This window comes from Oncorhynchus mykiss, chromosome 17, assembly GCF_057628025.1.
Source record: "Oncorhynchus mykiss isolate SJ-2025 chromosome 17, ASM5762802v1, whole genome shotgun sequence".
NCBI lineage: Eukaryota > Metazoa > Chordata > Actinopteri > Salmoniformes > Salmonidae > Oncorhynchus > Oncorhynchus mykiss.
This window is the reverse complement of record NC_143038.1, coordinates 5,759,116-5,786,030: the sequence shown is the minus strand read 5'-3', so window position 1 is coordinate 5,786,030 and position 26,915 is coordinate 5,759,116. Positions and strand designations below refer to the sequence as shown.

The 26,915-nt window shown below is 41.2% G+C and overlaps 1 protein-coding gene across 1 annotated transcript in view; it reads left to right on the top strand.

Annotated features, from left to right (window-relative positions):
• The window catches only part of LOC110493538 (E3 ubiquitin-protein ligase NEURL1), a 63,158-nt gene that overhangs the window by 3,160 nt on the left and 33,083 nt on the right, over positions 1-26,915 (top strand). The window contains exons 2-3 of the mRNA XM_021567875.3: positions 14,156-14,421; positions 16,989-17,310. Of these exons, the coding sequence (XP_021423550.1) occupies positions 14,156-14,421; positions 16,989-17,310 (588 nt within the window). The remainder of the gene's footprint in view (positions 1-14,155; positions 14,422-16,988; positions 17,311-26,915) is intronic.

Below are 26,915 nucleotides of genomic sequence, written 5' to 3'. Positions count from 1 at the left end.
TGGACAGCTCACCTTGCACTCTCAGGCCGTCATGACACCATGATGATGGTGTCTAAATTATTTAGCTGACACAGTCTCGGTTGAAGCAGAGGGAAAGGCTATTTGAGAATGGAGCTAGCAATGTCGGTACATTTAGCTTGTGTTGGTAGTACATTTTGTATATATTTTGTGTGTTATCTATGGAATTGCGCACAGGAATAGTTCTCCTCTTTATAATCGTTTTCCTTTTGTTATCTTGAAAATCTTTTTATCTTGAAAACTCTCGGGCCTTGCATCTATCAAGTGCAAATCAATGGTGTTGTCATGTCGTTGCCTAGCAGCAGACGAGGTAGCCTAGGTTACCACAAACATATGAGCTGCCATGGCTCCCAGTTAGAAGAGCCGTAGAGCATAAGGCAGCCATAGCTACAGTATCATTGGCAGTATTCTCTTCCTACCTGTAAACCCAGGAGGATAGTATTGGGTTTTATGCACTTGATCTGTATCTCTGTCATAGCAGCTGTCATTCACACATTTACACTTAGTAACCTCAGCCTCGTATACCTCAGTCTAACTTATATTACCAATATGTTGTTTACACATTTACACTTAGTAACCTCAGCCTCGTATACCTCAGTCTAACTTACATTACCAATATGTCATTCACACATAAACACTAGCAACTCCAGCCTCCAGGAAATGAAATTGCTTGTCTATTACAAATTGCTTGTCTATAATAAATTCCTTGTCTATAACACAAGTTGCTTGTCTATAACACAAGTTGCTTGTCTATAACACAAATTGCTTGTCTATAACACAAATTGCTTGTCTATAACACAAGTTGCTTGTCTATAATACAAGTTGCTTGTCTATAACACAAGTTGCTTGTCTATAACACAAGTTGCTTGTCTATAACACATATTGCTTGTCTATAACACAAATTGCTTGTCTATTACACACTTTGCTTGTCTATAACACAAATTGCTTGTCTATAACACACTTTGCTTGTCTATAACACAAATCGCTTGTCTATCACATATATTGCCCAGGCTCTGTCGCAGCTGAACGCAACCGGAAGGTCCATGGGTTGATGCACAATTGGCCTAGCGTCGTCCGGGTTAGGGAGGGTTTGGCTGGTCGGAATAATACCTGTCTCATTGCACACTAGCGCACACTAGCGACTCCTGTGGCGGACCGAGCGCAGTGCACGCTTTGCTGTGGGTCTCAGTTGATGTTAGACACCCTGGCAAGCTCCATTGTCCCTGCATTCTTAGAATCCTGCTTGCCCTATGTTGCCACAGCGATTCTGTTTATGGCTTCATTATGCTTTGATTGGCACATTGTGCGAGGATAGTATGACACAATACCCGTTTTCTTGTGGAATCATAACTGTGTATTATAAGGAGAATAGTATTATGAGGACTAATACCATGTGTATTAGGAAGACATTATAGTATTATGAGGACTATTACCATGTGTATTAGGAAGACATTATAGTATTATGATGACTAATACCATGTGTATTAGGAAGACATTATAGTATTATGATGACTAATACCATGTGTATTAGGAAGACATTATAGTATTATGATGACTAATACCATGTGTTTTATGAAGACATTATAGTATTATGATGACTAATACCATGTGTATTAGGAAGACATTATAGTATTATGATGACTAGTACCATGTGTTTTCTGAAGACATTATAGTATTATGACTAGTACCATGTGTTTTATGAAGATATTATAGTATTATGAGGACTAGTACCATGTGTTTTATGAAGACATTATAGTATTATGATTAGTACCATGTGTTTTATGAAGACATTATAGTATTATGATTAGTACCATGTGTATTATGAAGACATTATAGTATTATGATTACTAATACCATGTGTATTAGGAAGACATTATAGTATTATGATGACTAATACCATGTGTATTAGGAAGACATTATAGTATTATGAGGACTAGTACCATGTGTTTTATGAAGACATTATAGTATTATGATTAGTACCATGTGTTTTATGAAGATATTATAGTATTATGATTAGTACCATGTGTTTTATGAAGACATTATAGTATTATGATTAGTACCATGTGTATGATGAAGACATTATAGTATTATGATTAGTACCATGTGTATTATGAAGACATTATAGTATTATGATTAGTACCATGTGTATTATGAAGACATTATAGTATTATGATTAGTACCATGTGTTTTATGAAGACATTATAGTATTATGATTAGTACCATGTGTATTATGAAGACATTATAGTATTATGACTAGTACCATGTGTTTTATGAAGACAATAGGTTTGGGCGGTAACCAAATGTTCATATGTGACCCACCACCTTGATTCGGTCCTATGTAGCAACATTTGAAATTGTTTTTTTTACATTGATGAAAGTCTAGACTCGGGGCTAGAAAGTTGTATATCACACACTGCAGTTGAGGAACAATGGGAAATGAATTATTCTTTGAAAATTGCTAAACGTTTGGTACACCGACTGGAGAGCTTTTCTTTATCTGCACCGGTTTAGCCGTAGCCCCCCCCCCCCCCCATGTCTTTAAGGATTCACTTGTGAGGCCATATACTAAACATGAAAGGCTCTGAAGTTACGAATGGACAATCTGACAGCACAGTCGCACTCACCAACACTCTGGATAACATAACAGCCTAACCAGCTCTGCTAAGGCGAATGATGTTCAGTGAGCTGTTCTCTCTCCCTTAGATGTCTGGAAGTAGCTGGCAAGTTAGTACAGAACGCCCGGATCAACCCTTAAAGACATGGGTGGAGCTAAGGCTTAAGAGGGTGTGAACAATGCTGAATGGGAATAGACAAAGAAGTGCTCTCTAATTGTAGTACCAAAACAATGTACTAGTCAATGATTTCCACTGTTGCCGTCTTTTGGCATGGCTGGCAAGCCTATTCACAGCCTAACCTCAATCTACCCTACAGTACATAAGCTGTGTGTGGCAGGTCAGTGAGTAAGGTAGTGTAGTAAACAACCAAAGATAAGATGAAGAATTAAAGTGGTGAAAGTAGGAGCAAAAAGTAGTAGTAAAAATACACTGTCTAGTCCTTGGCCTATATCCTGATCTGACTTTGGTGCAGGCCATGTTCTTCTTCACATGACCGTCTCTGGTAAACAAACTATATCAAGTAGAATCAAAGTTTACTTGTCACATACAGAGGATACAGAAGGTGTAAACGGTACAGTGAAATAAATGGTTACTTGCATAGTGGAGTCTTTTGTTCAGACCCATAATGCCAACCCATACTATCATGCACGATTTTGCAGGTAACTAAAGTTAACCAACTTGGTTCAATGTTACCTAGCTAGCTAACATGAGGCTATAACTAGCAATGCATATGGCTTTCAAAGATACAAATGATATGACTACACAGCTCATACACGTAACATTAGCTAGCAAGCCAGCCAGCTAACGTAAGCTAGCTAACAGTATGCTTTAATTAACTTGCAATGAAAACGACTTTATCTCCAAACGTATTGCACAAGTTGACTGCAGGTATTTACTTAAAAAGTAGGTACAAATATTTTTATTTGGATTCATGTGTGAGGCCATGTACTATGAAAAACGTAAAATAAATAGTTTCAATGGTATTGACGGTATTGAAAAACTATCCCGTGGCTATTTCTAAATACCCCAGTTTACGATACACGGTATACCGCCCAAGCCTAGAAGACAATAGTATTATGATGACTAGTACCATGTGTATTATGAAGACAATAGTATTATGTTTTATGTGGACAATACCATTTTGAGGACTCAAGTGCAATCATATGAATGCCCGTTCTAACTGAAAGATACAACCAGGAAGTCATTACTCCAACGTCAGTTAGTTCTCCTGAACAAATATTTGAATATTTATTCCAACTGATGGAACACTATTCACATGATGTGCCGTTACACTGTCACTAACTCGTGCAGTGTGTAGATAAGAATGACATTCCCTCGTAGATACATACAGTACATGCACTAAATAGGGAATAGGCTGTCAATTGAGACGCAGCCCCTTCTCAGTCTAGATATACGTACAACTACAGCAGGAAGATTAGTTTACACTTTTACAACGATGTTCATTGAAGGATGACAAGTCTTAGTCACACAGAAGCCGTGTGTGTTTCCGACAGGGATTAGACTTGTCATTACTGTGTGGTCATTAGCGAAATAAGTCCTCGCCTGCGCGCGTGCACACACACACACACACTTCTCCAGGCTACGGAAGGAGAACCACAGTATGCACAATGTTTATCCATAAAGAGACATCCTTGACCTTTGGGAGAGAGGGAGAGAACAGTCATGTAAGGATTTTAAATGGACACAGACATATGCGCGCGCGCGCACACACACACACACAAACACACACACACACACTAATGAGGATGTTGCTGTGTTATGGGAGGCAGCTTCCGGACTAGTAGGTTAAATAGAGACATTTTGAAGCCATGACGGTCACAGTGTGTGTGTGTTTGTGTGTGTGTGTGTGCGTGTGTGCGTGTGTGTGTGTGTGTGTGCGCGTGTGTGTGTGCGCGTGTGTGTGTGCGCATGTGTTCATGCGTGTGTTTGTGTGTGTGACAGAAACCAACTTTGGACACGTTGCTGGAGCAACTACAAGATCTGATAGGAGCACCTTATCCCTACCTACAGTGCATTTGGAAAGTATTCAGACCCCTTGACTTATTCAAATATTTTTCTTATTTCACAGCCTTATTCTAAAATGTATTAAATACATTGTTTTTCTTATACATTTTCACACAATACCCCATAATGACAAAGTGAAAACTGTTTTTTAGAAATGTTTGAAAATGTATTAAAAATAAGAAACAGAAAAACCTTATTTACATACAGTGCTGTGAGAAAGTATTTGCCCCCTTCCTGATTTCTTATGTTTTTGCACATTTGTCACACTTAAATGTTTCAAATCATCAAACAATTTGAAATATTACACAAAGATAACCCAAGTAAACGCAAAAAGCAATTTTTAAGTGATGATTTTATTTATTAAGGGAAAAAGCTATCCAAACCTTCATGGCCCTATGTGACAATGTAATTGCCACCTAAACCTAATGACTGGTTGTGCCACCCTCAGCAGCAACAACTGCAATCAAGCGTTTGCGATAACTGGCAATGAGTCTTTCACATCGCTGTGAAGGAATTTTGGCCCACTCTTCTTTGTATAATTGTTTTAATTCAACCACATTGGAGGGTTTTCGAGCATGAACCGCCTTTTTAAGGTCACGCCACAACATCTCAATCGGATTCATGTCCGGACTTTGACTAGGCCACTCCAAAACCTTAATTTCGTTTTTTTTTAAGCCAATCAGAGGTGGACTTGCTGGTGTGTTTTGGATCATTGTCCTGCTGCAGAGGTACAGCTTGAGGTCACGAACTGATGGCCGGACATTCTCCTTCAGGATTCTTTGGTAGAGAGCAGAATTCATGGTTCCATCAATCACAGCAAGTCGTCCAGGTCCTGAAGCAGTAAAGCAGCCCCAGACCATCACACTACCACCACCATATTTGACTGTTGATATGATGTTCTTTTTCTGAAATGCTGTGTTACTTTTACGCCAGATGTAACGGGACGCACACCTTCCAAATAGTTCAACTTTTGTCTCGTCAGTCCACAGAATATTTTTCCAAAAGTCTTGGGGATCATCAACAAGCCTTTATGTTATTTTGGGTCAGCAGTGGTTTTCGCCTTGGAACTCTGCCATGGATGTCATTTTTTCCCAGTCTCTTTCTTATAGTTGAGTCGAACACTGACCTTAACTGAGGCAAGTGAGGCCTGCAGTTCTTTAGATGTTGTTGTGGGTTCTTTTGTGCCCTCTTGGATGAGTCGTCGCTGCGCTCTTGGGGTACGTTTGGTAGGCCGGTCACTCCTGGGAAGGTTCACCACTGTTCCAAATGTTCTCCATTTGTGGATAATGGCTCTCACCCTGGTTCGCTGGAGTCCCAAAGTTTTAGAACTGGCTTTGTAACCCTTTCCAGACTGAAAGATGTCAATTACTTTGTTTCTCATCTGTTCCTGAATTTATTTGGATCTTGCTTTTTGAGATCTTTTGGCCTACTTCACCTTGTGATTTCTTGATTCAACAGGTCTGGCAGTAATCAGGCCTGGGTGTGGCTAGTAAAATTGAACTCAGCTCCAAATAATGTGATTAACCACAGTTAATTCATGATTTAACAAGGGGGAGCAATTACTTTGTCACATAGGGCTATGAAGGTTCGGATAACTTTTTTCCCTTAATAAATACAATTATAACTTAACTGCATTTTGTGTTTACTTGGGTTATCTTTGTGTAATATTAAAATTTGTTTGATGATCTGAAACATTTAAGTGTGACAAATGTGCCAAAAAAAATAAAAAATCAGGAAGGGGGAAAACACCTTTTCCCGGCACTGTAAGTATTCAGATGCTTTGCTATGAGACTCCAAATTGAGCTCAGGTGCATCCTGTTTCCATTGATCATCCTTGAGATGTTTCTACAACTTAATTGGAGTCCACCTGTGGTAAATTGAATTGATTGGACATGATTTGGAAAGGCACACACCTGTCTGTATAAGGTCCCACATTTGACAGTGCATGTCCGAGCAAAAACCAAGCCATAAGGTTGAAGGAATTGTCCGTAGAGCTCCATGACAGGACTGTGTCAAGGCACATATCTGGGGAAGGGTAACAAAACATTTCTGCAGCATTGAAGGTCCCCAAGAAAAGAGTGGCCCCCATCATTCTTAAATGGAAGAAGTTTGGAACCATCAAGACTCTTCCTAGAGCTGGCCGCCGGCCAAACTGAGCAATCGGGGGAGAAGGGCCTTGGACAGGGAAGTGACCAAGAACCCGATGGTCACTCTGACCGAGCTCCGGAGTTCCTCTGTGGAGAAGGGAGAACCTTCCAGAAGAACAACCATCTCTGCAGCACTCTACCAATTTATGGTAGAGTGGCCAGACGGAAGCAACTCCTCAGTAAAAGGCACGACATTCCGCTTGGAGATTGCCAAAAGGCCCCTTAAGGACTCTCAGACCATGAGAAACAAGATTCTCTGATCTGATGAAACCAAGATTGAACTCTTTGGCCTGAATGCCAAGCATCATGTCTGGAGGATAACCTGGCACCCTCCCTACGGTGAAGCCTGGTGGTGGCAGCATCATGCTGTAGGGATGTTTTTCAGCGGAATGGACTGGGCTACTAGTCAGGATCGGGGGAAAGATGAACGGAGCCAAGTACAGAGAGATCCTTGATTAAAACCTGCTTCAGAGTGCTCAGATCCAACAGGACAACAACCCTAAGCACACAGCCAAGACAACACAGGAGTTGCTTCAGGTCAAGTCTCTGAATGTCCTTGAGTGGTCCAGCCAGAGCCTGGACTTGAACATCTCTGGAGAGACCTGGAAATAGCTCTGCAGCGACGCTCCCCACCCAACCTGACAGAGCTTGATAGGATTTGCAGATAAGAATGGGAGAAACTCCCCAAATATAGGTGTGCCAAGCTTGTAGTGTCATACCCAATAAGACTCAAGGCTCTAATTGCTGCCAAAGGGTCTGAATGCTTATGTCAATGTAATATTTCAGTGTTTTATTTTTAATACATGTGTAACAATTTCTAAAAAGCTGTTTTACTTTGTCGTTATGGGTTATTGTGTGTAGATTGATGAGGGGGGAAAAAACGATTTAATACATTTTAGAATAAGGCTGTAACGTAACAAAATGTGGAAAAGTCAAGGGGTCTGGATACTTTCCAAATGCACTGTATATGTACACACAGTATCTACCTCAATTACCTCGTATCCCTGCACATTGACTCAGTACTGGTACCCCGTATATATAGCCAAGTTACCGTTACTCATTGTGTATTTATTATTATGTGTCATTCCTTTCTATTATTTCTCTATTTTCTTTCTCTGCATTGTTGGGAAGGGCCCGCAAGTAAGCATTTCACTGTTAGTTTACAAAGCATGTGACAAATAACATTTTATTGGATTGAAATACCCCTTGTGTCTCACATTCCTCTCTACCTGCTTCATATAGTTACCTCTCTTGTGTACAGAAAGAAATCAATCAAACTGGACACTTAACTTAGGCTCCTAGCTCGCTTTTCGCCTTTGAAAATAGCTCGGTAACAGCTAATGAATCATCTTTGGCTAATGGAATCAAATTGAGGTATTCATCACTATAAACAATGTTTCAATGCAGAGCTTGAATAGGAGAGTGGCTCCATCTGTGAACTATGTCCTCACACAGAACATCACCGAAACAATTACCATAATTGGGCTTTTTCAGCTCACTATTATACTGTAAGAATTGTACCCTCAACTCGAAATATACACTCTCAGAAAAAAAGGGTTATTTGGCTGTCCCCATAGGAGAACCCTTTTTCGTTCCAGGTAGAGCTCTTTCGGGTTCCATGTAGAACCCTCTGGGGAAAGGGTTCTACATTGAACCCAATACTGTTCTACCTGGAACCAAAAAGGGTTCTTCAAAGTGTTCTCTTATGGGACAGCCAAAGAACCCTTTTAGGTTCTCGACCTTGTTTTCTAAGAGTGTAACCAATGGCAGCGAGATCACAAATTAGGCATGTGAAATCCTATCAACACCATGTATGAGGTGGAAGGACCTGTTACACATGACCAGACTTGGAGCTTCGTAATCATCGGCATCATCACCCAATATGCTTCCATCCTTCCACAGATGTTACTTGAGGTCAAATTGTAGGCATTGGGAAATGTTGATTTATTTAACTAGACAAGTCAGTTAAGATGGAACTCCTGATCACGGCCGGTTGTGATACAGCCCGGGATCAAAACGGGGTTTGTAGTGACGCCTCTAGCACTGAGATGCAGTGCGTTAGACCGCTGCACCACTCGGGAGCCCACCTATTGAGAACTGGAAGGGCAATTCTCTGGGAAGGTTGGTCATTCTGAATAACATCCCTCACGTGGTACAGACGTAGGATCTTAATTTGATCACTCTTTTGTTAACGATCATTTTCCTGTACTGCAGGAAATGCAAACTTGTAGTGTATTCAAGGTTTAAAAAGGCTTCTAAAATGTGTAATTTCCACTTTTACATTTCTAACTTGATTTTCCATAATATAAAATGCATCAACCCCTACAAAGAAAATATTCATCGATTATAATCCACATAATAATTCACATTTCCTGTTGCTGCAGGATTATTTTCCTGCTGTAGCAAACTGGCTCAAATTAAGATAGGACATCTGTATTGAGGCACGCAAAGATCTTCAGGCAGATTACAAGTCCAGCTAGAGAGTGATAAGGTCAAACAGTCTTTTCCCCATACACCTTTTTTCCATATCTTTGTCTGGTAATGCTAGGACTGGTCAGTGTCAGTTGGCATGGAGATATGCAGATCTAGGATCTTAATTTGATCACTCTTTTGTTGCATGAAATGTCTTGCATAACAAGAAATGTAAACTTGTAGTGTATTCGAGGTTTAAAAAGGCATCGAAAGTTTGTAATTTACACTCTGAAATTCCAGACTTGATTTTCCCTTCACGAAATATGTATCAATCCCTACAAAAATGTCCATTATTTATAATCCACGTAATAATTCACGTTTCCTGTTGCTGCAGGATTATTTTCTTGTGGTGCGAAACGCAGGTTGGAATTTTTCATCATGAATATTCTTCTGGAGGCAGCTCTGCAGAGTGGTCACTAGCTGGCACAGCTATAAAGTCATAAAACCACACTGCTACTGTATTTCTACTTGGGATATTGCTTTTCAACAGTAAAAGTTCAAACATCGCTCATCATTCAAACTGCCCCTAATGCCTATCCCCAACCTCAAAAATGGCCTTCAGCGATGTTTGAACTTTTACTATTGAAAAGCAATATCCCAAGTATAAATACAATAAAGTACAGACAGTAAAGGGTAAAAAAAAAATATATTTCTGAGCAAACGAGTGTTTTTTAGACACAACTGAAAACTTCAAGTAGTAGCGCAGTCTAGGAGTTGGTCAGATGGGAATCTGTGACGTCATTGGCCTCCACCCTTGCATTGAGGAGCAATAGAGAACAAAAGAGGAAAGGCCCACCCGCCACTTGTGTTATGTCATGACATACCTGGACCACCTATTGAGATGTGCTTTTTGTTAAGTAAATCAGGTGTTGAATGAGGTGAAAAGGAGACTGGAGTGCCTCTTCAAATTAAGACCGAAAAGCTAACCGCTGGGCTATTTAAAGGGAAATCGCTCAGTTCTGCATCCAGGACAAGACCAATGACAAGAAACGTCAACCTGCATTAGAAACTGTTCAAATTAATATCCTACATCTGTAGGTATTGACAGACAGCCTTTCAGAAAGCATAAAACAGAGCTATCCTTTATGGAAAAATGACTTTCAGTCAGATAGGCCAAGATGAGTTTGGAAGTATTAGTGATCCTACTGTAGCCTACAATGCTGTCCTGATAAACCATAGCACTAAAATGCTAATATCATTCATGTGTTGTCTGCTAGCAAACAAATAGCATCTGTCCGTATCAAGCCTGAGCCGTTCCCGCAAATCTAGCCTTTGACGCAGGGACTGAGGGTTGCTAAGGAACATGAATTCACACTTAACCCCTGTTTCCCTCAACCAACAGCTGCGGCTCTCCTTTCGCTAGTTGTCGCTAATGCATTCAGTTCAATCTGGCCTGACACACACGCATACTGTACACACACACACTGTCCAATCTGCTGCGACCATGTGTGCCCCATTCAATGAATCCTCTCCCTTTGCCCCTACGCTAAGACAAAGGACATGATGGGGCCTGAGTGAGTAAGTGATTGTATAGGCTAAACACTGGGAGTGTGTATCTATTGATAAAGTAGTGTCTTCCTCCCAAATGGCACCCTATTCCCTTTTTAGTGCACTCATTTTGACCGTGCCCTATAGGGCTTTGGTTGAAAGTAGTGCACTGTGTAGGGAATAGGGTACCATTTGGGACTAGCTGTTATGTAGAATGCTGTATACAGGCCTTATCAGTAATTCCCAGAACCTCAGTTGCAGTTGCAGCCTTTGTTGAGGTTATCAATGGTAAAAAAAAGTAGAAGAGCTGGGTTATTGTGATTTGTACAATTTGGTGAGGACAACCAAGAGGCCCTGATTTGAATATAGAATAGAACCAAAACACAGTTAGCTAATTGAAAGGGCACAACAGACTAATATCCCATTCACATGACATTATATACACTGTGTCTACAAAACATTAGGAACACCTGCTCTTTCCATGACATAAGCTGATCCAGGTGAAAGCTATGATCCCTTATTGATCTCACTTGTTAAATCAAATCACATTTTATTCGTCACATGCGCCGAATACATCAAGTGTAGACCTTACAGTGAAATGCTTACTTACGAGCCCTTAACCAAAAATGCAGTTAAAAAAAAGGTTATGAATAAGAGATAAAAGTAACAAGTAAATAAAGAGCAGCAGTAAAATAACAATAGCGAGACTATATTCAGTGTCAATGTGCAGGGGGTACCGGTTATTTGAGGTAGTATGTACATGTAGGTAGAGTTATTAAAGTGACTATGCATACATGACAACAGTGAGTAGCAGTGGAGTAAAGAGGGGGTGAGGCACTACAAATAGTCTGGGTAGCCATTTGACTAGATGTTCAGGAGTCTTATGGCTTGGGGGTAGAAGCTGTTTAGAAGCCTCTTGGACCTGGACTTGGCGCTCCGGTACCGCTTGCCATGCGGTAGCAGAGAGAACTGTCTATGACTAGGGTGGCTGGATTATTTTTTAAGGCCTTCCTCTGACACCGCCTGGTATAGAGGTCCTGGATGGCAGGAAGCTTGGCCCCAGTGATGTACAGAGTTGTTCGCACTACCCTCTGTAGTGCCAAATCCACTTCAATCAGTGTAGATGAAGGGGAGGAGACAGGTTAAAGAAGGATTTTTATGTCTTGAGACAATTTAGACAATGAACTGTGTATATGTGCCATTCAGAGGGTGAATGGGCAAGACAAAATATTTAAGTGCTTTTGAGCGGGGTGTGGTAGTAGGTGCCAGGCGCGCCGGTTTGAGTGTGTCAAAACTGCAACGCTGCTGAGTTTTTCACACTCAACAGTTTTCCGTGTGTATCAAGAATGGTCAAAGGACATCCAGCCAATTTGACACAACTGTGGGAAGCATTGGAGTCAACATGGGCCAGTGTCCCTGTGGAACACTTTTGACACCTTATAGAGTCCATGCCCTGATGAATTGAACCTGTTTTGAGGGCAAAAGGGGTGCAACTCTATAGTAGGAAGGTGTTCCTAAAATGTTGTACACTCAGTGGAGGCCTCACATTATAGCCAGACCAGTTGAAGGAGCCATGAACTTGAAACGAGACGTGTGTCTTTGAGAGCATGGCTGGCTGCTGCAGTGTAGTAGGTGACTTGGGACCGATTTTTAGAACCGCCACCTGCTCCCTGAGTCATTGGTAAACACATTCATTCACTCTGCATCTTATTCATTACCAGTAGTCAGGACTCAGGCACACACTCATATTGAAGCTTTCTTATGCAGATGGTCCTAGTGAGGCACTAATGGACTAAATTACCTATTTAGATGTAATTCCTAATAGTCATGATAATACTGAAGCTTTCCGTTGCAGATCCTACTGATGTGTTATAACAGATGTGGCTGCACTAGATAGAAGTGAAATCCTATGGTTTGTTCCTGGTGCACTAGGTTCTCTATCTACATTATATTTCCAGATAGTAATCAAATCATGTAGTTTGTGCGTCCCTGAGTTTGTTTATAAGAGTCATATGATATATTGTACCGTACTGGAGCTTTCCTAGTAATGCAGTTCCTAATGATGTGCTAGAATATCTATTTGGATTCCATTACTAGATTAAATCATGTAGTTTGTAGTTTCCTGTCCGTTTGTACTTCCCTGTACTTGTTTATATGAGTCATATGATGAACTGTTTCCTTTTTCCCGAGACAATATGAGGTTATTGGACACCCCCCTCCTTATATGAATAAATAATATTCAATTAAACTCAAAGTACATTTACACGTGGTTTATACTATAAACATGAATAATATAATAGTATTGTATTATATTCTACACTGTACGGTAATGATGCTTAATCCTAACTGAAAATGCCACGTAGTCACTGACTCAGCCTTGGCATCAATACTCACAAAAGGATGATAATGTTGGGTCAGAGATGGTGCACATCAACCACTAACTTTATTTGCCAGTCCTAAGTTCATAAGGTCAGGCACAAAGCAATGAACAGGGAGGAAAATGTAATTTCCTACTCAAACATTGTAAAACGTTAAACAACAGCATGGGCAATTGGTTTTCGCTGGAGGATCGACGGGATTACTGAGCAACTGCTGTTTATGTGAATCAAACAAGTCAGATTGTAGTAAGAGGTGAACTAGTTATCTGATGGGAATAGGCCTAGAAATCCATAGAAGTTCCCCATAGGCACAGATCTAGGATCAGCTTTAGCCTCCCTAAATCATAACCTTTGCCATAAACTTGGGGAAACATGACATTGTGCTTAGATCGGCATCGTGGGGCAATTTCCACATCCTAATACTGTATGTGACAATCATCCAACTTCAACTTCAGCAAGAACTAGACTTATTCTAATGAGTGTATTAATATTCAATTCAATTCAAATAACTTTTATTTTCTGGGAGGGAACTTCATGGGGGAAAACAGGGAAATGTCCCATTCACATGACATGATATAGGCCTCACATTATAGCCAGACCAGTTGAAGGAGCCATGAAATTGAAACGAGACGTGTGTCTTTGAGAGCATGGCTGGCTGCTGCAGTGTAGTAGGTGACTGGGGACCGATTTTTAGAACCGCCACCTGCTCCCTGAGTCATTGGTAAACACATGAATTCACTCTGCATCTTATTCATTACCAGTAGTCAGGACTCAGGCACACACTCATATTGAAGCTTCCCTATGCAGATGGTCCTAGTGAGGCGCTAATGCACTAAATTCTCTATTTAGATTTAATCCTAGATATTTCCTGGGAGAGAACTTCATGTGTGGTGATGAATGGTACTGTACATACAAGACGCATAACAACATAGAACACAACAAAAACATACTGTATAAAGGATTAGAAGGGTTTGAATATCATTCTGATGGCACCCCTCTGTCTATCCATCAGACTCTCTGGGCGGTCCGTTCCCCTCCACCACCCACCGATGCCACCACAAGCCCAAGCGCTGCCTGCCCATCCAGCAGTGTGGCGTTGTGGGCGGGGGCCAGAGGAGAGGCCTGGCCATAAGTCCCTTGCTCTTCCACCCGAACACCAAGGGCTCCCAGATTGCCATGGACCTGGCCCAGAGGACCGTCAAGAGGCAGGCCAGCTTCTGTAACGCCATCACCTTCAGCAACAGGCCCGTAGCGTTGTACGAGCAGGTCCGGATCAAGGTATGTAGAGATTTAGATGGACACAACACCACACCCAATGAGGTTTATTTACAGTATTCAAAGTATTCTAACAATGGTAGATTAATTTTATTTGTTTATTTTATTAACATTTTCAAGAAGAAAAAAGCCCATTCCTCAGCAAGGTCCCCAATCAACATGTTGAACTGCCAGAGAGGCACCCGAACATCCAGTTGTAGGGAACTTTGTAGGTTGTTCTATACATGGTGGGATGCTGCTCAAAAGATGACACAAGATACGGAGAGAGATACTAACACGGATCTGTACAATAGGTGAGACTAGCTTTGATGGCTACAGTATCTGATGTATGCACGGTATATATAATGTGGACACACCAAGTCAGAATGGTGATGCGAACACACACACGCGCACACGCGCGCACACACATACACACACACACACACACACACACACACATCTAGCTTATGAGCTTGTCTAGGTAAATCCTTCTTTCAGTCTACTTCTGCTTCCCCCTCCTGTTCTTGTGTCTCCCCAAATAGGCTAAGCGGGTTTCCATCTAACAAGCCAGCATGTCAACCCAGTCAAAGCACAGGGTCAATACTGCTTATGTGGATGTGGCTTTACTGGGTGTTGGTAAAACAATGATGAGTGAATAGCAGCAAGCACAACAGTTAATTCAGCCAGGTGCTCTAAAGCAGTGGTTCCTAAACTTTTTTTTAAATATATAGATTTGCAAGAAAATGAACTTTAAAACGGATCATTTCTCTCCTCACCCCTTGACAAAATGTGTAGAAGTGCAGGAAATAAGTTTTAAACCTGCAATATTTTCTCTCCGCCAACAAGAAGGGTGTGAACAGTTTGTGTCATGAACAATGCTTGTGCCTATAGAAATAGACATTGTTCGCTCGCGGGGGAACGTGTGATGTTCCCCAATGCTGGAATGGGGGCCTGAGTGAAAAAGTTTGGGAACCCCTGCTCTGAAGTACACTTAAACTTCAAGAGAATTTAGGCAATTGTCTTACATAAGTAATATTTAGGTACAGTTCAGGGTTTCCATTAACCGGTAAAAAAAAAAGAAAGAAAAGCTGCTAAAACATTCTTGGCTCCGGCCAAATGTCCGGGGGAATTTTAGCCTGTTCACTGATTGAAATACCAGTCGCTGTAGCGTGTGAGCTGCTGCTACAGCTCATCAAACAGCTGGTTCGTTGGTGCTGGAGTGAAACGTGCTTTTATAAGCCCAATCATTGTGCAACAATTCTAAACGCAATCGCCTGTTAAAAACTGTTTTGATGGCCACGATTTAAAAAAGCTACTATTTTTATTTCTCAGCTGGTAATTGATTTGCGCTTCCCATTCGCCATTCAAGTGCATAGGCAACTAGGCAGGCAATAGCGTGTGACACACCACTTTGCAATGAGCGGAAGGCAGTTTGAAACCTGAACGTTTTACTACAGTACATATAATGAGGCATGTCTTACCTGGCTTCGAAGTAGCCTAGCCAAAATCCAACCAAATTTACAGGCAATTATTTTATAAAGACTTCCATATGCCATTGAAACCAGTAGCCTATTTCTCTCACGTTGTATTGGTTTTCAAATCAACTTTATTTCATTGTCCAGGAGCCAAATGCACAATCCTAGTCATATTAACAACCCATGCTAGTTGTTGCATCTTTATCTCCCTTCAAAATTTCTCATGAAACCGCTCGCATGTGCGTTGTGCTTTTGACAACTGTGTTTTCCTGCTAATAGCATTACGAAACTAACATTTCCACGTATCCTACTGCCTTGTGCGGAGTGCTGCGCTTATAATGTGAAGACTAAATAATGTATCAACATTTTAAGCTAAATATTCTGATCAGTTGCATGAGCCTAATTTCTTTTTACATTTTTGGGGATGTAGCCTAGGTCTTCTAGTTGTATGAATTTGAGATCTATCGTCCCACAACTGTCCCAGATTTTGTTTGGAATAGCTTACTTCTTTCACACAGAACGACAAGCTGTCCAATAGAATAGGTGCACTTTTCAACTATGGGGGATAGCAGATTGACATAGGCTAGTGATAATGCTGTTCATTACTCCTGTTGTTAGCTGAGGAAAAGCAAATGTGGCAGTTATTTTCAAATTGCGCATCGGAATTCTGTAAGAAGGACGCACGCCATTGCATCCTAGAGTTTCATGGTCTGTTGAGATGAATTACCATCATCTAAATGGGATTTCTGTCACTGTGGGTGGACTCCCTAATCAGGTTACGCACCCAATGCATATTGGTCCGGTAAATGTCTTCAATGTCCTGTAAATTAAAATGCTGCCTGTCAACGGCCTGCCACCATATATTACTAATGGAAACCCTGGTACACTTACTGTATACAACCAACCAAATTGGCCCATTACTTGCTTTCTTTTGCAACCTGTCAGCATTGTATAGAAAATGGAATCTCATTGACAGACAATACACAAAGGGAACCTTCAAACTTCAAGGCAAGATTTAGACTTCCTTATAAAGTATAATCCTAGACCTTACACTCTTATGCTACCACAAACTGCTGTAAGACCATCGACCTATCATAGTCTGTCCTCCTTCCACAGATCACTAAGAAGCAGTGTTGCTGGAGTGGAGCTCTCCGTCTGGGCTTCACGGCTAAAGACCCGTCCCGTATCAACCCAGACAGCCTGCCCAAGTATGCCTGTCCTGACCTGGTCTCCCAGAGTGGCTTCTGGGCCAAGGCACTACCTGAGGAGTTCGCCAACGAAGGGAACGTCATCGCCTTCTGGGTGGACAAGAAGGGCCGGGTCTTCTATAGAATCAACGAGTCCAACCCGATGTTGTTCTTCAGTGGGGTGAGAACAGGAGAACCGCTGTGGGCACTGATAGATGTCTATGGGTTGACCCGTGGAGTGCAACTGCTAGGTATGTTAAGAAAGCATGCATGCACACCTACACATACATCTCCATACCATTCCTCACTTCTAGCTTCTTGGTAAGGTGATGGACGAGGAGAGAATTAGGAGGTACGGTTATGGGATTTGGTGATCACCCATGCCTTTCAAGGATGTCTTTACGGTGAGCACCATGGTCATACAGAATGTGATGGTGCATTTTGTCCACTCCAAAGTCATATTAGGTATTTTAACATGTTTACCGACTGTAAACATAGTGTCTACGGACTGGGAATGAAATATATTTTCTTATGGTGGATGAGGTTAGTGATAGTTATTCTAACCTAATGTGAACCCCTCTAAGATCTTTACAAATGCTATCTATATATGACAAACATTTGGCCCTAGTATTTTTAGCACCACTATAGCACATGGGCTGCAAAATAACTGCCCTGCTGTGCATTATCGAGGCATGCAATGCAGCATAACATATATACCATAGAGCTAGACATAGCATAGCCTAGTGTTAGCCAAGTCTTAGCATAAATACCATAGCGATAGACATAGCATGCGATAACCTAGCGTTAGCCAAGGCTTAGCATACATACCATAGCGATAGACATAGCATGCGAGAACCTAGCGTTAGCCAAGGCTTTGATGTACCCAGGGCCTATGGCACACTGTGCATGTTTCTGTTCTCTAGGGATTCAATGTGTCAATATTGTCATCCCCCTTATGTTAAAAATAGACAAGGGGTTAGGTCACATGTTCCATAGATAGCCCATTTGATCCTAATTGCGAGCCGTGCCAATTGACAGGAGTACAGCGGTATCTCCTGTCTCGGGTAGCAGAGGGGTGGGATGTTTTGTGTTCACCGTGTGATGTGGGAGTCGTTTTATCTGAAGTCCCCCCCCAGTCCCCCCACACTCCTAGTCTTGACGGGAGGCAGCGATGACAAGTAGCGATAGAAACCTAGCTGTATTCCTCAACAGACTAGCATGGGACTCCAGGGAGTAGCAACGTTAGAGAACGCGGACGTAATTCGTTGGCCCAAAGTTCACATTGTCGTCTCGCATTACCGTGACGCCTCGCACTCTCTTCTATAAGTCACTTGGGGAGACCCCTGGCTTCTTGGTAAACCGTATGCTGCTCGGAGCGCTGTTACAATCGCTCTCTTCAGCCCTAGTTAAATCAACCCACAGCGTTTTACAGTCAGGCTATAGCTAGGGCAGCCTAGGGTACAGAGCTCCTATAGGTCCTCAGGGGGCCTTCTGACTAACATCTGCCCTCAACATACTGGTCACTTACATCTGAACTGTAATAGTCCTAAAATGTTCTTCCCTAGATTTTTTGTGGGACTTTGGGAAAAAGTGTATTGTCCTGCTTTAGCTTTCCACCTACATCCAGAATAAATACATCATGTTTACAATTAAACCAGCATCCTCTTATCGCTCTGTATGCATAGACATGCAGCAGTCTAGTTATTGTTTTTCTGTACTGTAGGCCTATGCATTCTTATTTAGGTGCAGTAATCTCTTACTGATTTACATGGAACATTCTATGGTCGCCTTATTATGGTTTTGTGAAATTTCACATGTAACAGGAATGAACATGGGGCTTATATTTGTTTCCACCTACCACACACAAACCTCCAGGCTGCCTTCACTTCATATTCCCTATCAGAGGTGGTATCTGTCAGACCAAATCACTTTTTTCCCAAGCCTGCCACACGCATTATGTTACATATTCTATTCATTTAACTTAATGGCTCCACTGCACTGTACATGCGCCAGGACACGTCTGTTTTGCTGCTACTGTAAAGTCTAACACAAAACTGTGAGCTATTTTAAAACCCATAATTACACACGGTCTCTCACACACACACACACACACACACACACACACACAAACACACACAAACCGTCATTTACTATCTTAGCTCCAAAGTGAACACACGTGCCTACTTCAAAAAGTGTATTTTGTCCTTTGATAACATCGGTTAAAGTCCCAAGGGTTGTGTTGAGGTCAGCACAGAAGGTTAGGATGACAGGATGACAGCAACAACTTCGAGGCCTCCGATTGGGTGATGCATGATAGGTCCCTCTGTAAGTATTGTGTGATAGGCCCCCTGCAAGAGATGCCTTCCAGACACATTTTAGGGGTTATTACACTTGGCTTAGTGTGATGTAGTGTTTTCCACACCTCCAGTTGGGTGATGAGCGTAGTTTAAGATCCAAGCTGTAGCTAATGAAACCCAGACAGGCAGAATTATGGGATAAATAAATCTAGCTGCTCTGGTGTTGGCAGCTTCATTCCTCATACCCACACAGGCACACACCTTCTACGACGACCAAGAGAATGGCGATGCACTGTTCACTGCCTGCCTGTCTGTCTCTTTTTTAACTATCTCTTCTTAACTCTCTTCTTAGCTATCTTCTCTGTCTATCTCTTCTTAACTTTCTCTTCTTAACTGCCTTAACTACATACCAACAGCACTAACATTTAAATGACTTCAAACGTGATACATTATCAGTCCTGTAGTGACTCCATGTCTTTCGTGTGCATCATGACCAATAAACAAACAAAGTTGACGAGAGCATTGAACTTAACCTCTTGAAACTCTGGGGGCGCTATTTCATTTTTGGATGAAAAACGTTCCCGTTTTAAACAAGATATTTTGTCACGAAATGATGCTCGACTATGCATATAATTGACAGCTTTGGAAAGAAACTGACGTTTCCAAAACTGCAAAGATATGATCTGTGAGTGCCACAGAACTGATGCTACAGGCGAAACCAAGATGAAATTTCAAACAGGAAATGCCCCAGATTTTGGAGGCGCTGTGTTCCAATGTCTCCTTATATGGCTGTGAATGCGCAAGGAATGAGCCTACACTTTCTGTCGTTTCCCCAAGGTGTTTGCAGCATTGTGACGTATTTGTAGGCATATCATTGGAAGATTGGCCATAATAGACTACATTTACCAGGTGTCCGCACGGTGTCCTTTGTCAAAATTGGTGCGTAATCTTCAGCTGCAAGCATTCTTCCATGGGATTCAGAGGAGAAAGCAGACTTCCACGAACCATATATCATCGAAGAGATATGTGAAAAACACCTTGAGGATTGATTCTAAACAACGTTTGCCATGTTTCAATCGATATTATGGAGTTAATTTGGAAAAAAGTTCTGCGTTTTTTTTTTTTTGTTTGTTTTGTTTTTTTCGGTTTTGAACAAAACGGAGCGATTTCTCCTACACAAAGAATATTTTTGGAAAAACTGAACATTTGCTATCTAACTGAGAGTCTCCTCATTGAAAACATTCGAAGTTCTTCAAAGGTAAATTATTTTATTTGAATGCTTTTCTTGTTTTTGTGAAAATGTTGCCCGCTAAATGCTACGCTAGCTATCAATACTGTTACACAAATGCTTGTTTTGCTATGGTTGAAAAGCATATTTTGAAAATCTGAGATGACAGTGTTGTTAACAAAAGGCTAAGCTTGAGAGCTAGCATATTTATTTCATTTCATTTGCGATTTTCATGAATAGTTAACGTTGCGTTATGGTAATGAGCTTGGGGCTGTATTCACGATCCCGGATCCGGGATGGCTAGTATCAACAACACCCGTCCTGCCTGTCACATTCTGTTAAAGGCCCCCAAAGCACACACATCCCTGGGTCGCTCCTCTTTTCAGTTCGCTGCAGCTAGCGACTGGAACGAGCTGCAAAAAACACTCAAACTGGACCGTTTTATCTCCATCTCTTCATTCAAAGACTCAATCATGGACACTCTTACTGACAGTTGTGGCTGCTTCGTGTGATGTATTGTTGTCTCTACCTTCTTGGCCTTTGTGCTGTTGTCTGTGCCCAATAATGTTTTTTACAATGTTTTGTGCTGCTACCTTGTTGTGATGCTACCATGTTGTTGTCATGTTGTGTTGCTACCATGTTATTGTCATGTTGTGTTGCTACCATGCTGTGTTTTCATGTGTTGCTGCCATGCTATGTTGTTGTCTTAGGTCTCTCTTTGTGTAGTGTTGTGGTGTCTCTCTTGTCGTGATGTGTGCTTTTGTCCTATATTTTTACTTTTAATCCCAGCCCCCGTCGTTAGGCCGTCATTGTAGATAATAATTTGTTCTTAACTGACTTGCCTAGTTAAATAAAGGTTCACTTGAAAAATGTAATAAAATTAACGTGTACTTGGTCGTTCCACGAAATGAGTGCCTTTTGCTTCCCTTTGATGTGTTAAGTAGAAAGGATGCACCAATATTGAATTTCACTCACCATCACAATTTAAATGCTGTCACTAACCACGCTTCCATCCAACCATTTCATACAGATAAATTACCTGATGCATGAAACAAGTGGGATAAATAACCGGGCTGATGGAAACATGAAATGCTGGTTTAATTTTATAAATGTACAATTATTTAAATTGTTCGTTCGACATGGTGGGATCTTTTTGTGTCTGTAAAGTTAATTATGCGAGAAATGGCGGTGGAAACGACTTCATGCGCAAATATTGACATATTAACCATCATATAGAAGTAAACTTGGGAGTCACGCGATGATATGTTGTGCGGTCCTCCCACTACGACTCGGGAAAGCATGCAGTTTATTAGGCTGCAGATGAAATAAGTTATGATGAACTTCACAGGGTGGTGAAAGTACGAGGTGAGGAGCTTGATGCTCCTTTCCAATAAATATCGAGGGTCTTATTCTGGTGACATGATGATCGATGCTTGGCTGCCCTTTGACAAATATAAATAATATTGCTCTTTATCCATAATAATGTCATCATGTAGCCCACCCGTACTGTATCTGCAAGCTGTTGGCTAGAGGAGCACATGTGTCAAGACCAGAGTGGGCACATTTTCTATATAACGCAGCAGTTTTTGTGACAGAACCATCAGTAGAGTTGAAAGGGGCGATGGAAACCCATTGGAATTTAATGAGAAAGGTTATTTTTATGTGCACGACGTCATCACACAGAGCCTTTAATCCACAACAAGTCAGTTTGATGGAAACACATCTCTGATGGGAAAATGAGATGGAAACCTAGCTACTGACAATGTTTCGGCTTGGTGGCCAAACACATGATCTGCATTGATCCATGTGTGAAGAGTAATCTAGGAAGCCAAATGATTAAACACTTTGGCCAACCTGTAGCTTAGACGTCATAGCCATTCATTTCTGGAACACTGTCAGTCATTACATGCATTTTAGTAAGCCCTAGACTTTTTCCACATTTTTGTTCTGTTACAGCCCTTTTTTTTGTCACTAGACTACACACAATAGACCATCATGTCAAAGTGGAATGATGTTTTTCTAAATGTTCACAAATGAATTAAAAATGAAAAGTCAGTAAGTATTCTACCCCTTTGTCATGGAAAGCCTAAATAAGTTCAGGAGTACACATTTGCTTAACAAGTCACATAAGAAGTTGTATCCGCTCACTTTGTGTGCAAGAATATTGTTCAACATGATTTTTGAAGGACTACCTCCTCTCTGTAAGGTCCCTCAGTCGAGCAGTGCATTTAAAACACAGATTCAACCACAAAGGCCAGGGAGGTTTTCCAATGCCTCGCAAAGAAGGGCATCTATTGGTAGATGGGTAAACATAAATCAAAAGCAGACGTTGAATATCCCTTTGATTACACTTTGGATGGTGTATCAAGACTCCCAGTCACTACAAAGAAACAGGCGTCCTTACTTTCTCAGTTGCCGGAGAGGAAGGAAACTGCTCAGGGATTTCACCATGAGGCCAATGGTGACTTTAAAACAGTGACAGAGTTTAATGGCTGTGATAGGAGAAGCTGTAGGATGAATCAACAACATTGTAGTTACTTCACAATACTAACCTAATTCACAGGGTGAAAAGAAGGAAGCCTGTACATAATAAAAACATTCCAAAACATGCATCCTGTTCGCAATAAGACACTAAAGTAAAACTGCTCAAATATTGGCAAAGAAATCAACTTTATGTCCTGAATACAAAGCTTTATTTTTGGGGCAAATCCAACACAACACATCACTGAGTACCACTTTTCATATTTTCAAGCATGGTGATGGCTGCATCATGTTATGGGTATGCTTGTCATCGGCAAGGACTAGGGAGATGTTTATGGCAAAATGAAACAGAATAGAGCTAAACACAAAAAAATACAATTAAATACATTTTAATCCTACTTTGTAACACAACAAAATGTGGAAAAAATCAAGGGGTGTGAATACTTTCTGAAGGCACTGTATATGCATTTTGAATCATTAAATGCATTTTTAGCAAAGATGCAAATGTGCATGTATTTAAAATACATTTTGTATTGAGGTCAGCACAGAACAATAGTCTTAAAGCCTCTGATTGGGTGACTAATGAACAGACCCTCGGTAGGTATCGTGTGATAGGCCCCCAGCAGGTGATGCCTTCCAGACACATTTTTGGGGATATTATTACACATGGAGGAGTGTGATTGAGTGTTTTCCACCCCTACAGTTGGATGATGAGTGTAGTTTAAGATCCCAGCTCTAGCTAATGAAACCCAGACAGGCAGAATTATGGGCTAGATAAATCTAGCTACTCTGAGAGTGACAGCTTCATTCCACACACACGTGGATTGAGAGAGACACACACACACACACAGACACATACACATTCACACACACACACACACACACGTCAATGACGACCATAGAAATTGAGATTTGCTTGCCTGCCTGGCTGTCAATCTATCCTCTCTCTTAACTGCCTTCTGCTTTTTGGCACCATTAAGCTCACCTTCCCCGGCAATATATGTAGCCATAAACAAGTCCATATCTTTATGGCCCTGGTATTTGGGAAAGGTGATAGCGTGACACTTCCTGCCAGAGCCTCCTAGGTAGGAACTGATCCTACACTGTTAAAATTAAGTGCTTTGTAACACTGAGCTTGCGACCATCTTGAAGGAGACGAAACCTTAACAGTGCAGGAGTATTGAATCACATCATCTTGAGATGTTTTGAAGTATTACATGGTGTGTTGTAACACCACTAAATCAAGCATGGTGCAACACCTTGCCAGGGACTGGGAGCACTCACAGAAAATATTTAAAACATTATTTTGGTGTTTCAAGTTCTGTTTATTGCAGAAATAGATCCCTTCTCTTTTGGTGTAGTTTCCTCTCCCTAAAGCTTCTAAACACCATTATGATGTTTTCAATCCTGTCTAGTGCAGAAGTAGATCACTTTTTCTGGAGTGTCTTATTGTTTAACTTTGTTTATGTATTTGAAAATGTGCCATTTTATAAAATTTTGGCTGGCATTGTCGGACACAGTGTGTAGACCACCAGACCCAACTGAAGGTTGAACTGCACGAATTTATGATTCTACCTTTGCCTCTTTCATTAAAGGGGCGGCAGGGTAGCCTAGTGGTTAGAGTGTTGGACTAGTAACCAAAAGGTTGCAAGTTCAAATCCCCGAGCTGTCAAGGTACAAATCTGTTGTTCTGCCCCTGAACAGGCAGTTAACCCACTGTTCCTAGGCCATCATTGAAAATAAGAATTTGTTCTTAACTGACTTGCCTAGTTAAATAAAGGTAAAATAAATAAATAAACAGTAATGAATGTTATTTATTTATTTTACCTTTATTTAACTAGGCAAGTCAGTTAAGAACACATTCTTAATTTCAATGACGGCCTAGGAACAGTGGGAATGAGGTGCAGTCCTCATTGAAAGTCATTTTGCCTGACTGTTTTCAAAACTGTTCGTCATGATCCATTACACCTCACAACGAGCTTAACACAGAGTTTCCTTTCTTCAAACATTCATACGACGTTGTGTGGGAGAAAAAAAAATCACAAAGTTTGAATTACCCACAATCCTCTTTAAACAGAGTCAAGTGGCGAGATAGGAAATGCAAGGTGATTCAAACCAAAGACTTCCAGTGAGTTCAATCACTCAATGTTCTCTTTCTTTGGTTGTCCTCATAAAATACACTTACATTTTCACCAACATTTACAACGTTACACAATTAATAAATAATTGAAACGGCTTGCATGCATTTTGACACTTTATGGCGACAGTTCTGAAATGACAGAGGGGATAGAGATGGGTGGGAGAAACAGATTGAAGGGTTGGAGCGGGTCATTTAACCCTGGTCTTTGGTGGGGAGAGGAGTGACTAGGCAAGGTGTGTTACCACTAGATCATTTCAATTCACCCCAGAATAATTTCTTACAGTGTGGCTGTGTGGTTGAGCGGGTAAAATTTCCAACGGAATGTACCATCTTACTGCCTGTCCCTTTTCCAAGCTGACTAAATAACAATAATTCTCCATAGTCTCTTATCATCGATAAATACAGTGCCTTGCGAAAGTATTCGGCCCCCTTGAACTTTGCGACCTTTTGCCACATTTCAGGCTTCAAACATAAAGATATAAAACTGTATTTTTTTGTGAAGAATCAACAACAAGTGGGACACAATCATGAAGTGGAACGACATTTATTGGATATTTCAAACTTTTTTAACAAATCAAAAACTGAAAAATTGGGTGTGCAAAATTATTCAGCCCCTTTACTTTCAGTGCAGCAAACTCTCTCCAGAAGTTCAGTGAGGATCTCTGAATGATCCAATGTTGACCTAAATGACTAATGATGATAAATACAATCCACCTGTGTGTAATCAAGTCTCCGTATAAATGCACCTGCACTGTGATAGTCTCAGAGGTCCGTTAAAAGCGCAGAGAGCATCATGAAGAACAAGGAACACACCAGGCAGGTCCGAGATACTGTTGTGAAGAAGTTTAAAGCCGGATTTGGATACAAAAAGATTTCCCAAGCTTTAAACATCCCAAGGAGCACTGTGCAAGCGATAATATTGAAATGGAAGGAGTATCAGACCACTGCAAATCTACCAAGACCTGGCCGTCCCTCTAAACTTTCAGCTCATACAAGGAGAAGACTGATCAGAGATGCAGCCAAGAGGCCCATGATCACTCTGGATGAACTGCAGAGATCTACAGCTGAGGTGGGAGACTCTGTCCATAGGACAACAATCAGTCGTATATTGCACAAATCTGGCCTTTATGGAAGAGTGGCAAGAAGAAAGCCATTTCTTAAAGATATCCCTCAAATGTGTCGTTTAAAGTTTGCCACAAGCCACCTGGGAGACACACCAAACATGTGGAAGAAGGTGCTCTGGTCAGATGAAACCAAAATTGAACTTTTTGGCAACAATGCAAAACGTTATGTTTGGCGTAAAAGCAACACAGCTGAACACACCATCCCCACTGTCGAACATGGTGGTGGCAGCATCATGGTTTGGGCCTGCTTTTCTTCAGCAGGGACAGGGAAGATGGTTAAAATTGATGGGAAGATGGATGGAGCCAAATACAGGACTATTCTGGAAGAAAACCTGATGGAGTCTGCAAAAGACCTGAGACTGGGACGGAGATTTGTCTTCCAACAAGACAATGATCCAAAACATAAAGCAAAATCTACAATGGAATGGTTCAAAAATAAACATATCCAGGTGTTAGAATGGCCAAGTCAAAGTCCAGACCTGAATCCAATCGAGAATCTGTGGAAAGAACTGAAAACTGCTGTTCACAAATGCTCTCCATCCAACCTCACTGAGCTCGAGCTGTTTTTCAAGGAGGAATGGGAAAA